The sequence below is a fragment of the Phoenix dactylifera genome, chromosome 4 (genome assembly GCF_009389715.1).
Source record: "Phoenix dactylifera cultivar Barhee BC4 chromosome 4, palm_55x_up_171113_PBpolish2nd_filt_p, whole genome shotgun sequence".
NCBI classification, from domain to species: Eukaryota; Viridiplantae; Streptophyta; class Magnoliopsida; order Arecales; family Arecaceae; genus Phoenix; species Phoenix dactylifera.
This window is the reverse complement of record NC_052395.1, coordinates 24,441,615-24,455,362: the sequence shown is the minus strand read 5'-3', so window position 1 is coordinate 24,455,362 and position 13,748 is coordinate 24,441,615. Positions and strand designations below refer to the sequence as shown.

At 40.3% G+C, this 13,748-nt stretch overlaps 3 protein-coding genes across 4 annotated transcripts; 2 read left to right on the top strand and 1 right to left on the bottom strand.

Moving 5' to 3' along the window:
• Positions 1 to 1,374: 1,374 nt before the first annotated feature.
• Positions 1,375 to 3,288, bottom strand: LOC103716818 (nuclear transport factor 2B). Its single transcript, XM_008804990.4, has 2 exons — positions 2,855 to 3,288; positions 1,375 to 1,621 (listed from the first exon to the last, which is right to left on the bottom strand). The coding sequence occupies exons 1-2, from the start codon at positions 3,179 to 3,181 to the stop codon at positions 1,547 to 1,549; spliced, it is 402 nt and encodes a 133-aa protein (XP_008803212.1). The 5' UTR covers positions 3,182 to 3,288; the 3' UTR covers positions 1,375 to 1,546.
• A 2,196-nt stretch (positions 3,289 to 5,484) lies between these two features.
• LOC103716841 (probable disease resistance protein At1g61310) lies at positions 5,485 to 6,615 on the top strand. The gene has a single exon (XM_008805018.2). The coding sequence runs from the start codon at positions 5,485 to 5,487 to the stop codon at positions 6,613 to 6,615; it is 1,131 nt and encodes a 376-aa protein (XP_008803240.2).
• A 1,230-nt stretch (positions 6,616 to 7,845) lies between these two features.
• Positions 7,846 to 12,560, top strand: LOC120110581. 2 transcript variants are annotated; one of them, XM_039125935.1, is made up of 6 exons: positions 7,846 to 8,974; positions 9,238 to 10,198; positions 10,270 to 10,398; positions 10,564 to 10,806; positions 10,908 to 10,988; positions 11,069 to 12,560. In XM_039125935.1, the coding sequence occupies exons 2-6, from the start codon at positions 10,028 to 10,030 to the stop codon at positions 11,282 to 11,284; spliced, it is 840 nt and encodes a 279-aa protein (XP_038981863.1). In that variant the 5' UTR covers positions 7,846 to 8,974; positions 9,238 to 10,027; the 3' UTR covers positions 11,285 to 12,560. The 2 variants fall into 2 exon arrangements, with proteins under 2 accessions (XP_038981863.1, XP_038981864.1); XM_039125936.1 differs by having other exon boundaries at positions 7,846 to 10,198.
• Positions 12,561 to 13,748: the final 1,188 nt, after the last annotated feature.

Sequence of the window (13,748 nt, the reverse complement as noted above, 5' to 3'; positions counted from 1 at the left end):
TGTCTTCTTTGTTGTTAGGAATTAGGATACATGCATGCCCTCTTCTTGCTTGGAGAACATTGTATGTATCATGCAGGCCTTGTGGGCTATCAGGAGCTTGATTGTTAATTCAGAAATTATGCTATTATTTGGTTTCTAAAACTTTGCTTTACATGTGGACACAAGATAAGAAATATATACAATATGGTAAAAGCACATGTGGCCCATCTTCTCCGATCCTTCCTATGTTCTTATGCAAGTAATCTTCGAGAGACAGAAAGTTAGGGTTAGTAGCTATCTAAAAGTGTCTTATAAGCTGTCGCACTTAGTAGTATCATTTTCTATAGCAGACCGTAACGCCCGCAATGGGTAATACCATATCGTACCGATAGGTTATTAAAACTCGGTATGCACACTTAAGAGTATCGACACTGAGGTATTTATATTATTGATATTCGGTATAGGGTGTATCGGTTGGGTACTGGCATTGAGCTCTGATATCGAGCTAGGGAAATTGCTTAGTAGATTTATGTTATTCATATCCATCTTTGAGATAGAGAGATGAAATAATAGAGAAACCATCAAGTACACACAGTAGTTTTTTCTAATCGAGGGAGCATAGTGAGATCCAAGTATCAGAAATTAAGGGCACTTCCCTGATGTCCATATATAATAACATCAATTTGCCATTTTGTTGGTTACTGTTTAGATCCATTAATGTGTGCCAATCACATTGTCAAATAGTCTGACTCTTTTGTTGCAGTTTTACTTTCAGTTTTCTTAAGAAAAAATAAATAGTAGATTGCCTGGATTTGAATTTTAGACATGCAAGCCCATTCGAGTTTACTTCTCATCATGTTTGGTACTCGATCCAGAGATGCAACGGCCAGAGTAGTTTGTTGGGAAAACTAGCTAGAAGCGTGAACATGTTCTGAAGCCTCTCTACAAATATTGGATGATCCTTACAAACACCGAAGCATGGCGTTCATTGTGCTGCGTCTCTTCAGGAGATGCTGATTTCAGGCTAACAAATAGCATTTTTCAGCATATAGGACTTGATGATGAAAGTAAGAGGCAAAAAACTTCTGAAATTGGAAAGAAAATTCAATCTTAGGATGCCTTTAGTTTGCAACCAGAATCGGAATTGGAATTAGAAAGAATTGGAATGACAATCGGAATGGACATATTTACTGATACGTTTGGTTCGTGATTAGAATCAGAATCAGAATGGAATTTGAATACTAAAGAAAAGTTGGAATTAGATTTGGAGGAATGGGGCAATTTGATTTCCTCCTGAAATTGGTTTTGAAATGGGACTCTTCACAACTAAGTGATTGGAATAAAAGTCCCTCATCCTCATTCTCATTTCACAGCCCAACTCCCTCCAGCCAAACATACTTTAAAGTAATCAAACTTCATTTTGAAAATCAAATAACTAGCAAATCTAACAACCATGGCATATGAATGCTTCATTCAACTCATTAAAATATGAGACTGGACAATTAAATGGTGTGTACACCACCATTCTGGCCATCTCATTCGTTTGTTTTTCTAGGCTCATGAGCAATCAACCATAGTTAAGGCGGAACATGTCATTTTGCACGAAAAAGCTCCCATGCTGTGTAGGGATCAACTGAAACATCTGCAAGCAAAATCAAGCAAAATTTTCAAATTATAGACTTCCTTCAAGCCTCCAGCAATCATAATAAATAAATTCTTTCATATATTATCTAAAATCCTATAATTTCTCAAAAATAGTTGCTAATATTTTTGGAACAACAGTTACAGCCCTAGAAGTATTAGACATATACATTTCATCTCACTCATACTGAGTTTTGCACAATATCAATAGAGTATTATACTAGTTTCCAATTTAAGGCAAAACACCTAATGAATGTGGAAATGGATCAAGTTGGATGAGGGCTTGCGTGAGACCCAATATGACACGCTTTCATTTGGGGTCTTGGATCCCAAACCGACCCATTTATTCTCCTGGCATCATTGGGCTAATGAAAAAGATTATAGACCCAGTGGGTTATTAGGGCCAAGTTGGGGTCACACATGATGAAGCTCAATGCAAAATGTTCGGCTTCATATTGGAACTGGATTGAGTCTGGAGTTCAACTTAAACATTTAGTTACCCTTTTATAGCTAAAAATATGATAATTAATAGATAAATATAGTCAAGTGAGACTGTGTGAGAGATTGAGTTGGATGAGTTCAGGTGAAGATTCACTCAGTAAATTGGCTAAGATATTGAAAGAGGAGGAGAAAAGGTTTTTTACATGATGTAGATTTTTCAGTTAAGTCGGATCGAGCTTAGAATAAATCGGACATATTCTTTTTCAATCCAAATTGCACTTGGATAAGAAATCGCAAGACCCATAGTGGACCAGGTTTTCTAATGGGATCCAATTTTTGATATTGATCATATCTAAGTCCCTCAAAAATGGATCGGGCTGGGTCTAACTGGTGGTCACAAGTCGACCCAATCAGTTTGCATTCCTAGATTGAAAAGTCATCAAAAAATAGCTAAAATTCTTAAAAAAATTGCGGGGAGCACATGCATGCATGCTTTATAGATTTTAGTTTTTTTTTTTTAAAAAAAGGAGGCTAAACTGTCCAAATTTTATTCAAAGGATTTAGGTTGTATCTTTCGCATGAATGAATGATTGATTTTTTTTTTCGCAATTGGATGGATGTTGCGCGATCCAACAGTCATGTTGCAAAAGAAGTGAAAATCATCCTTTCAAGAGAAAAGATACAACCCAAACCTTCTTCAAAATAGACATAGCGTCCAATTGGGTCCATACATGTCTTCCCAATTCGTCTTCTAGGCGACTGACAGGAATAACCAAAGACCAAGAGATTTTACCTGGCTGAACTTGAGCTGGTGCTCCTCCCCCTGTAGCTGGAGATTGCCACTGACGAACACGAGAATGCCACCACCGAACGGTGAGGGCTGGCTGTCGATGGTAGAGATAAAATGTCTGCAGTGCTCAAAAGGGAGCTGTGCGAGCTTCTGACCGATCTCCTCGGCGCCCTGGATCTTCTGGCCCTCAAAGGAGAGCATGGAGGTGTGGTGGTAGAGAGGCGCAAGGGCGGCGCGGTTGGTATCGAATAGGTGGTAGTAGTGGTTCACAAAGGCCTTCGCCACCATCTCAAGCTGGTCTTCCACGCCCATCTTCTCCTCCTTGTCCATCTCCCTCCCACGCCACTCTCCCTCTCTTTAAATGTTGGTGCTGAGCCTAGTATGAGGATGTTATGCTCTCATGTTTGTGTAAAAGATATACAGCGGAACAACTTTAGTTGCTGTTTTCGAATCCTTCTAATATAGTAGACCCCTTGGCTTTGGAAAAAGAAAATTACCAGTAGCACCTTTTATTTGCTGTATGTAAACGATGTACCATGCTTAAGTCCAAAGCAAGCAACAAAAGCCTTTGATCTTCCAATCGTCTTTTCATTTTTTTCTTTTGTCATTCAAACTTATAATAGTGTTTTATTCTGTGTGAGTGAGTGACTTGGTGTGTGCATTAAAAATAACAATGGAAGCACCACTAATCGATCATCCCATGAAAAATGATGATATCTCTTCCTAATGATGGTCATCATGGACAAAGAAAATGCCATTTCATTAATGATCATTACCATAACTTCAGAGGATAATAGTTTCCCTCCCTGATGCTTTTCGTGTTCTATTCGAGTATAGAAAATGGCAGTACTGTGAAAATTCAAATGCAGATGGCCATTTCGAAAGGTTGCTCAAAGACAATCCAAAGACGGTGAGAAAAGGGGTGCCTGCCCGCGGCGTTTCCACGCAAAGAATCTTCAGCCGGCTGCGAGAGACAAAACAAAAAAGAAAAAAAGAAAGCCATCAAAGTAAAAGAAGGACGTCTTCACCGAAAAAAGAAAAAGAAGGGCGACGCAAACAGCACTCCAACCCTTCGACGGACGCCCCCCGCTCTCCCTCTCTCTCTCTCTCTCTCCAAGTCGAGAACGGCATGGCGAGTGTTTTCGGAGCTCGCAAAAGAAAAGTAGCTGCAACACGTGGAAGTCGGCGATTGCTTTAATAAAAGAGGAGATTCCTGATTCCGCCATGCTGCTTTGCAGTTCGCACGTGGGACCCAAAATAGGAAGGCACGAGTGATTGACGCCTTGCACCCAACTGCTAGTGCCGAATGTTATGCGCTGGATCCCCAAAAAAAACGTACATTTTTTTTTTTTTTGAATGCTGATTGCTTCTACTTTTCTTTTCTTGCCTTGTCTTGTCTTGTCTTGTCTTTTCTTTTCTTTTCTTTTCTTTCTCTCCCCAAAACAGATGGTTCAATTCTAATACGGGTATATCGTACAAAATTAGAAAATAATAAATTTTAAAATACTTTTAGCAACGCGTCTCTCCAACGCACAGGATAGTTCTAAAGTGACTGTCCACATAAAAAGCCACCTAGTCTACAGCCTCGTTAGCATCTCTGAACATGTGCTTAATCTGAAAGGCCACATCGCCACTGATCATTAGTCCGAATGTTCCGAAAAAATAGATGGCACTCTCTACCGCAGCCAGTACCATCCTAAATCCAGCCAATCACCATGGCCGAATCATCTTCACGCATGACTGAGCTAGCCCATAACACTCGCCGAGCATGACCTAAGCTGGCCCATGCTATCTTCAGCTCCGCTCCAGAAACTGAAATGTCAAAAATCTAGCAGCCTTCAGCAACCATCATCTTGGAGGACACTTTTTTTTTTTTTTAATTTTATTTTGACGAGTAGTTTTTTATGGTTTTTTTTTTTTTGTGTAACATTAGCACTGCTTCCTTCGCAAGCTTGTATATTGATTCATATAAATTGATTATTCTGTGAGACTCATGAGGTACGATTAAAGACGGGGATAGGTCTACATCACAACCCATTCCCACTACAATAAGTGAGAATCAGAACAATAGATTGGAGGTGTCAGATAAAATTTTATGGGCCCATGCATATATTGCACCAGCGATCAAATATAATTTGCAGTTATCATATATATAATTAATCGATTATGTGGCACCCATCCCTCGTTTTGCTAATTCCGATGCCATTGCATTTGGTTGCTACCAAACAGTCTCAAAATATAGACGTTTCCAGCATCGAGCTACGTCGACAAAATTCCAATGAACCCTCCTCCAACGGGGCGCTGCAAGAACTGAACTTGTGACCTCTTGCAGAACGTGCCACTAGACCAATCGCCCTTATTTGACGGTGGATTTTTTTTAAAAATTTTTGCCCAGCGTGTTTTTCTACCTTGCTTAAGCTTCGGGCTACAATTACCTTCTGCTTCTTTGCGTGACATGCATGGATTTCTTAGAAGATTCTGGCTTAATATGCACTCCTCGTCCTTCCTCATGGCTCTCTCCCAAAGCACACCCGGTTTCATTCTTCTCTTTTCGAGAAGCCACCCGAAGGAGCCACCCGGCTTCTCCTCTAATTACATCACTCTCAGTGTATTTTCATTGGTTGGCAGGGGACATGAAACTAAACTGTTCGTCCATCATGAATCTTGGAAAGACCTTATGGAATTCTCTCAAGCTTCGTATGAGCTATGCACTTTGTTACGATCGAAGGATTGAAAATCTTGAACACCATCTCGAAAAATTGGAGGCAAGAAGAAAAGATAACCAAGAGAAGGTAGATTTGGCTACTAAGAGAGGAGATATCATCAATAATGAAGTGCAGCAATGGCTTAAAAACTCTGATACCATCCATCAGGATATGAGAAGATTTGTGGACTCGGTGGATAACACCAAATGCTGCAGTGGATTGTTGCCGGACTTGTGCTTCCGTTGCAAGCTCGGTAAAAAAGCTGACGAGAAGATGGCTGTAATTAAGAAGCTCTTAAGCGAAGGGAATTTTGATAGGGTGTCACATAGCCCGCCTCCTCCGATTAGTGGTCCTCCCATGCCTTCTACTCAACTAACTGAGGACCATTCATCTACGGAATCAACTATTAGCAAAATTCTGGATGCGCTAAGAGATGATAAAGTTCAGATAATTGGAGTACATGGCGTTGCAGGTGTTGGCAAGACGACTTTAGTTAAAGAAGCTGCAATGCGAGCGAAGGTCCAGGGACTCATTGATGAGGTGGTGATGATCACTGTGTCCCAAACTCTTATAAGCATGAAAAGATTACAAAATGAGATGGCGGAGAAATTAGGATTGAAGTCTGATGAGGAGAGTGAGTCAGCAATTGCAGCCAAACTTTCAGCCAGACTGAAAGATACGAGCAAGATCCTCATAATTTTGGATGATCTATGGGACTGGTTTGATCTTAGCAATGTCGGAATTCCACGCGGAGGTGAGCAAAAGGGTTGCAAAGTTGCAATTACAGCTCGGAGCAGCAATGTTTGCAGGGCAATGGAGTGCCAAATGGTCATTGAAGTGGGAGTTCTGTCGGAGAAGGAATCATGGGATCTGCTGAAGAAGGTTGCAGGGAATGCGATGGAATCACCAAAGTTGGAAGGGATGGCAAGGGATGTTATCAAGGAATGTGGAGGTCTGCCTCAGGCCCTTGTGACTGCTGGACAGACGATGAAACACAAGAAAACCATGTTAGAGGAGCTGAGACGGCTGCCTATATCCACATCGAACGGGGGTGTATAAATCTGTTTAAAACGTAGCACCAAATAATTTGATATAATCAAGTATACATTCAGTCTCTATCATTCTTTTTAATTTCTACCGATATTATTTTATAATATCATAATATAAAATATAATGTAATATAGCATAACATAGTTTATTGTATTACATTAATATAGTATATTGTGATAGAATATTGTAATATATTATATAATATTGTATAATATAATATAACATAGTGTAGTATTAGTATAGTATATAATCCTATGGTATAACACAAAATTATAGTATAATACATATACATAATGAATACTCTAATATAATAAAAATCCATATAGTTATCATTGATTTTGTTTTAATAATTGATTAACATTGATAACATATTATAATAATTATTATCTTATTACACTAATAATAATTATAATACTTGTATGTCTTCATATTATAATTATATTATATTCCTATAAGATAAATATATAATATTTTGTAATATATATGACGTTATGATAGTAATTATAACAATTATCATGATTTCTTATTTGTGATTAAAAGAGAGAAGGCGATAAAAATAATCCATCAAGGCTACATATGAACATTATAGAAAAATCAGACATTGCCGACGCTTTTTAATGTATATATCGACACGAAGAAGCGTCGGTAGTTTTATTTTCGATGCTTTCTAAAGCATTGCAAAAGCATCGGCTGTGCTAGCATTGAAAACCAACTTTACGGCGCTTTTAGTCCGCGTCATGAGTTATAATAAATGTCGATGCTGATTAGCGACACTTTTTAAAAGCATCAACGATGAAGCATTTTATATTGGCAATGCAACGTCAACCCAGGTAAACGACAAATCCGACTTCTCTATATAAAAGGACAGCCCGAGAAACCTCAGGTAGGTATGCCATATTATTTAGAGAGAACAAAATTCTGCTGAAATTCTCTCTCTTTCCTTCTATATTGTTGCATCTCTATTTTGACTTAAGCATGGAAGGGTTCCCTAACGGAAATACTTCAGCAAGTGAACTTTTTGTAGGCCATCATCAGAAGAAACCGATTCCAACACATCTCAACTAGCATGCTCAGCTCGGTTCCAGCCAGCTCTAGGGTCGTTCGAGCTGCAATTCGATCTCGGTCCAAATCTGCGGCAACAAATATATTGAAGACTTAAAGAACAAAATAATATATAGTATAATCAAGCTTAATGCAACAGTTAACCATAACTCTATCTGATTAGTGTCAATCTGATTCAGAGAGGTGGGGGTGATGATGGAGGATGGGGATCCCGTAGGACGTGCCCCTCCACGCATTAGCGATGCGCTAATGCATCGCTCCACGACAGCTGCGCTACCGCCCACGACTTCCCGACCCTTCACGGTGCCCACGCCTACCTCCTCGCCCCAGCCTCGCCCGTCACCACTTCATCCGCTCCAAGCTCTGTGCCTCCGATGTCGACTACTTCCGCCTCTGACACCCATCTCCTCTTCTCCTCATTCAGATCCCTCTGCCTTGGTCTTCCTCCATAACTCCCTCATCTACGCCCATGCCATTTTCTGCCGCCACCGCCCTGCCCTCCTCCTCCTTCATCGCATGTTCTCCCATACCTACGGCCCGCTTCCCGACACCTACACCCTTGCCTCCGCCCTCCACCCCGCCGCTGGCGTCGCCTCCCTCCGTCGGCCACCCCCTCCACGCCGCCGGCCTCGCACTCGGCCCCGTCCTCACGAACTCTCTCTTGCCATGTACTCCAAAGTGCGGCAACCTTGCCTCCGCTTACCATGTGCTCGAATGTTTGCCTCATCGGAGCCATGACGGGGAGTCCTAAATCGCGAGGAGAAAAAAAAAAAAGAAAAAAGGGGAAGTTGCTTAGCGGTTCAAAGTTAGACCCGTTTATATTCTTTTAATAAGCGGTCCATTGACATTTGAAATGCCATAAGGAAACCAAAATACCCCTGACCTTTTTCCTCTTCCGTCGTTCTTCGTATGCTTATTTGTTTATTTGAACGAGCCCTATTCAAACTTCACTGATTCCAGCCTTCCTTTCATCCCCAATGTTCGTATCCTAATCCTCTCTTCGGACGGAAAAAAATCCATAAAAATCTCGCCCGATTCCGCTTGATTTTTATGCCCTGGTTTCAAACCCTAGAACTGCAAACCACTTTCCAACGATATTCGATCTTCCTCTTTTCCCCTGTTAAGCCATTCGCCTTTTGGAAAAGTAGAACCTTTCCGGCCCGATTCTGAGGAGCAAGGAGATATTTTCTATCCGGCCTCGGAGTCGACCTTCGAACCGACTTCGCCCTGTTCGTTTGTAGCGGAAGCTTAGGTGGACATTGGTCTCTCCAACCTTTCCTGAGGCGTCTCTGCATTCCTTCAACAGGTTTGTCACCGCATACTTTCTCGAATAATTTATTTGAACACGGATGTGATATGCAGTATTGTACGGCATTCCAGATAGTTGTTGGAATGGTTAGGATTTGTCGAATTAATAGACAGAGAGGTTGTGGTAGTACATTTGAGATATTTGTTGTGGAAAAATTTTTCTATTCCGTGCTAATTGTGTTATTTATTTTAGTTTTTAGGATGATTTATTTTCCATTGATATTATTAAAAATATAATTTGTAACTATATTTGTGATGCAGAAATCTAAGATGGCCCCAAAGCAGAGTACCGGCAAAAAATCCTCTGTTAGCCCGAGTAATATGGTTAATGGAAGGTGTTATTTCACCCACTTTGTAAATTTTATGGTCACCCTAATCCCGTGCATGTCTGATGAACAGAAGGATAGAATACGTGGCACTCCATTTGGGCACATGCTAGGTCTACCATATATAAAACAGAGTAGGCATGTCTTGGACACATTGCTCTCCCTTTGGAATAATGTTGAGGAGGGTTTTTGGTTTGGTAGGGTTATAATGCCTTTTGTAAGGACTGATTTCGCACTAATCCTTGGTTAGAGTGCCACGGGTGATGAGGTGCAACTGCATAGGAAGGGGAGGGTTACGTCTGACCTCATCACCCGGTTTTTTGATGGTGACCACCAGAAAGCCAGTAGAGATGCAATTAAAAATAGATTACAAGTCCTTGTCGGTAAGAGCAAGCGACAAGATGTGGAGGATTTTATAAAATTATGGGTTCTTTATCTTTTTGGGACTATCCTTTTCCCAACCGTACGCTACTATGTCCCTAAGACATTATGTTCATATGTTGATGATTTAGACCGCTTAGGTTCGTATAGTTGGGGTCTTGCCGTTTTCTCTTTTCTTCGGCAGCAAATACCTAGTCTAGCCGATAGTGTGAAGACTAGAAACATCACAGGCTAAGAATATGGTAGATACATGGATGGCTGCACGGTCGCTCTGGTGGTAAGCATCAAAAGATGTTTTTTTTTTAAATTTCATTGTTACGATATATATATTTAGATGTATTTTGATGTTTACAATACATTTTTGGCAGGTATGGGCTGTTGAGCATGCTAACAACATTGTTGGAAGGCACCGGCCACCGTTCATGTATCCACGTCTCGTATGCTGGAACAACACCCCATCCCCCCGCAGGGTGGACGTGATTGCGAATGTTATGAAAAATTTAAAACGATTTGAGGTTTGAATGTTGATTTCTTACATTGGAAATATTTTAACTTGTTCGTAAAATTAACTGTTCGCTCGCTTTAGGTTATTGAGAAGCTAGAGCCAAGAGAGGAGGAGTTGCACCTTCTCTCGCAAGGAAGGCCACAATTACTACGGCCTGTTGAGAGGCGTACGGACTCAGAACAGCAACAATCCGTGCATGTCGGAACTCAGGTATTACCAGCTTACTGTGACATAGCATTTCCGAACACAGTTAAAAGCACTTTTGATTTGGCATGCACTTTTTACTTGTTGGCACATAGTTCAAGTCTGCACCCATAGCCGTATGCCTACAGTTTGTTCAATTCATACACCACATTCATTATTGTGTTGTTTTAGGTTCCGTCATCCAGCCAAAGTGATCGACATCCACTGCAGGGCATTCACACACGTATCACAATGCTTGAGACGTGTTTGCTACAACATGGCTTTAGTTTACCAGACCCTCATCCTATTGGGGATGTCGAGAATACCCGTATAGAACAGCTCGATAAGAGGGTGTCGACAATAGAGAAGGTCCTACGAGATAAGGGCCTTCTGGTTGATGACAAACCTGGGGAGCATGTTACAGTTCCCGCTGAGGTAAGCATGCTTCCTCTGCATAAGGTCTGACAAGTTAACTATCAGTTCTAGTATGAATCGACTCGCTTGATTTAAATATGATCTTCCTTGGTTACATGAAGGAGCATACTACAGTTGCTCCACCTATTCACGACGATGCTCTTCAGAAAGATCATATGCAGCATAGTGCTGATTCGGTGGAGGTATGTAATTTTTTGGTACGTAGTGTTCGCAGTTTTTAGAATGGTAGTATAAATCGTCTTCAAATGCATTTTCCTATCAGGTTATTTGGTCCACTGATGCTGAAGCTAAGAAGAAAGCTGGAGCTCCGAGCTCATATGTGTCCTCCTTATGCAAGCGCGTGAAGCTGGGAGCACGCGAGCGAAAGCCATCGGAGAAAGTGAAGGCCATATCACAGCATCCGAAGACTTATAAAAGGGCTAAAAAAAAGGTCAAAGTTGCCCAAATAGGTGAGGTTTGTACGGAAAATACTATTTAAATCGAAGATTCGCCCGCTCGGTCAACCAACATATTCGACCCACCGACAAGTTCATTAATAGAGCTCCAAAAATCTGCTCCAACATTAGAGGAAACCTCCCCCCCCCGGAGCGGTATAGAAATGTTGTCTCGTCCATATGTGTTTATGTATCCATATTGATTTTGCTAAGTCTATAAAGTTAAGTTTCCTAACCAAAATTTCTGTCTTCATCATTTATTCAACTTAGTATATAGTGTCGTCCACTAAAGTTAACGATCTTGAGAGAGTGGCACTGAAACGTAGCTATCATAGGAAGGGGACAGGTATACTCCCTATTTACTATGAAGAAGCTATTAAATTCTTCCTTGAAGAACATGAGTTTGGGTAAGTTAATTATATTAACTTAACGTTTTTCACAATTATCGCATTGAAAGTTGCTTAAACATTTGAATTATGTAGGGATATAATATGGAAGGACGAAGATTGTACCAAACCTGCATGCAGCCCTGATGCCTTAGTGCAGCTCCTACATGACAAGCCGCTACGGAGTGACGTATGCTCCTACCTCACTACTACTGGAGGAATATAATTTGGTATTGACTGCGTACTTCTTTTATTGCGTACAGGTAATCATTATGTGCTTTCGCATTTTGGAGCTTCTGCCTCGTGCGTATACTGAGATTATTGACAATCCGTGTTTATATTTGCGCTGCGAGATCCAGATTTTGACTTACTGCTCATGATGTCTCATCCTTACATTTTTCCAATTGAAATTCAGCATGCCAATGGGGCTGTAACAAATAAATTGTATGCAGGCTGCCGTGCTCCAGCATCTACCATTGGATTACCTCTTAATTACCACTAATGTTACCAAAAGAATCATAGAGTCATTGCTGCCCAGTATTCAAACATGGCTTCGGGAATTTAGATGTGCCGATCTTCAAAAGTGTAGATATCTCTTCATTCCGATGAATACGGGATGGCATTAGTATCTACTTTCTCTGGACTTGAAGGAGCAGCGTTTCGAATGCTACAACTCCTTGTGGAGTTTCGACGTTGGGGTGGACGTTGTTAGATATGTTGGTATCACTTGTGAAATTTGATATTACTGATTTTCTTCTTTATCATAGGTATGTTCTTAAAATTTTGTATTCTTCACATTATTGTGAAATAATGGACAAGGACCTGCATTGATAATTAAAATCAGATATACCACATGCTATATTACTTAGATACTTTGTAGTTTAAATTATTCATAATATGACGATGCAAACCTGATTCTTGAAGTTTTCTTTCACATGACGTATATAATATGAGTGTTAAGAATCAGAAAAGTACTTCGGCACGGATTTAATAATTTCCTGATGTCTATCCGTCATAAATGTGAACTGTTGACCACGATACTCACTACAACTATGAATAGCTTCTTTCAGAAACCGGCAAAACCATTCCCAATTTTCATCACTTTCTGTATATAACACCATAAGCTATAGGAAACATATCATTATTTCCATCTTTGGAAGTGGCTTCAAGCAGTACACCTCCATCCTTATGCTTTATAAATGTGCTATTCATAAAAAATCAGAGGACGACATCCTTTTATGAAACCCATTAGTGAAACATGAAAACAAATGAATAGACGTCTGAATCGACCTTCAATTGTTTCATACTCTGCAATGCTGTCGGGGTTGGTCTGAAGAATGGCATCGCAATACCAGCGAATCTGCTCATAAGATAGCCGGCTATTACCATAAAGATCCATCATAGCCACCTCCTTACCATGCCAAGCTTGATGATACGGCAATTCAACACCATATTGTCGACGAATATTCTTTACAATATCACTCGGCTTATATAACGGCATATCTTGAAGTTGATCTTTAACAATTTTCGAAACCCAATATTTTGAAGCCTTTGGATGAGACCGCACCTGCAACCCTCCTCCACATGTGTGGTTATAGTGCATTTTTTTAATTGCAAACTTTTCACCATTCCCAAGGCGAGAAGCATGGATACGCCATTCGCAACTTTCATAAACACATTCTACAGTAACTCGATCACGATCGTTCTTCACGAAGACAAAATTCCTGCAATTTGCAATGCAATAGTTGCGAATGGTGTCACGTAGAGTTTCCGCATTCATGAACTCCTAACCAACGCCCTCTATACTATTTTTTCAATCATCCAACGAATTTTTTTGACTTGCTTCATCTTTAATTGCGGCTCTTGTTTCTTCAACAACTTGACCAAAATTACTTGAGCTACCCTTGGAAAATTTTTTCCCTCTCGAACTAATTTTAGTACAATGGGATGAGCCACTGTCCATACAATAGGATAAACATTATTTTAGCAAACTTACTAAAGTCCGTTGCACAAACTAAAATTTTAAAAATGGAATACCTCTCAATTACCATAGCAACACCTTCGATCAAGGTTGGAGAATGAGTAACAACCATCTCGATCACCTTGGCATTTAAGTTGACGT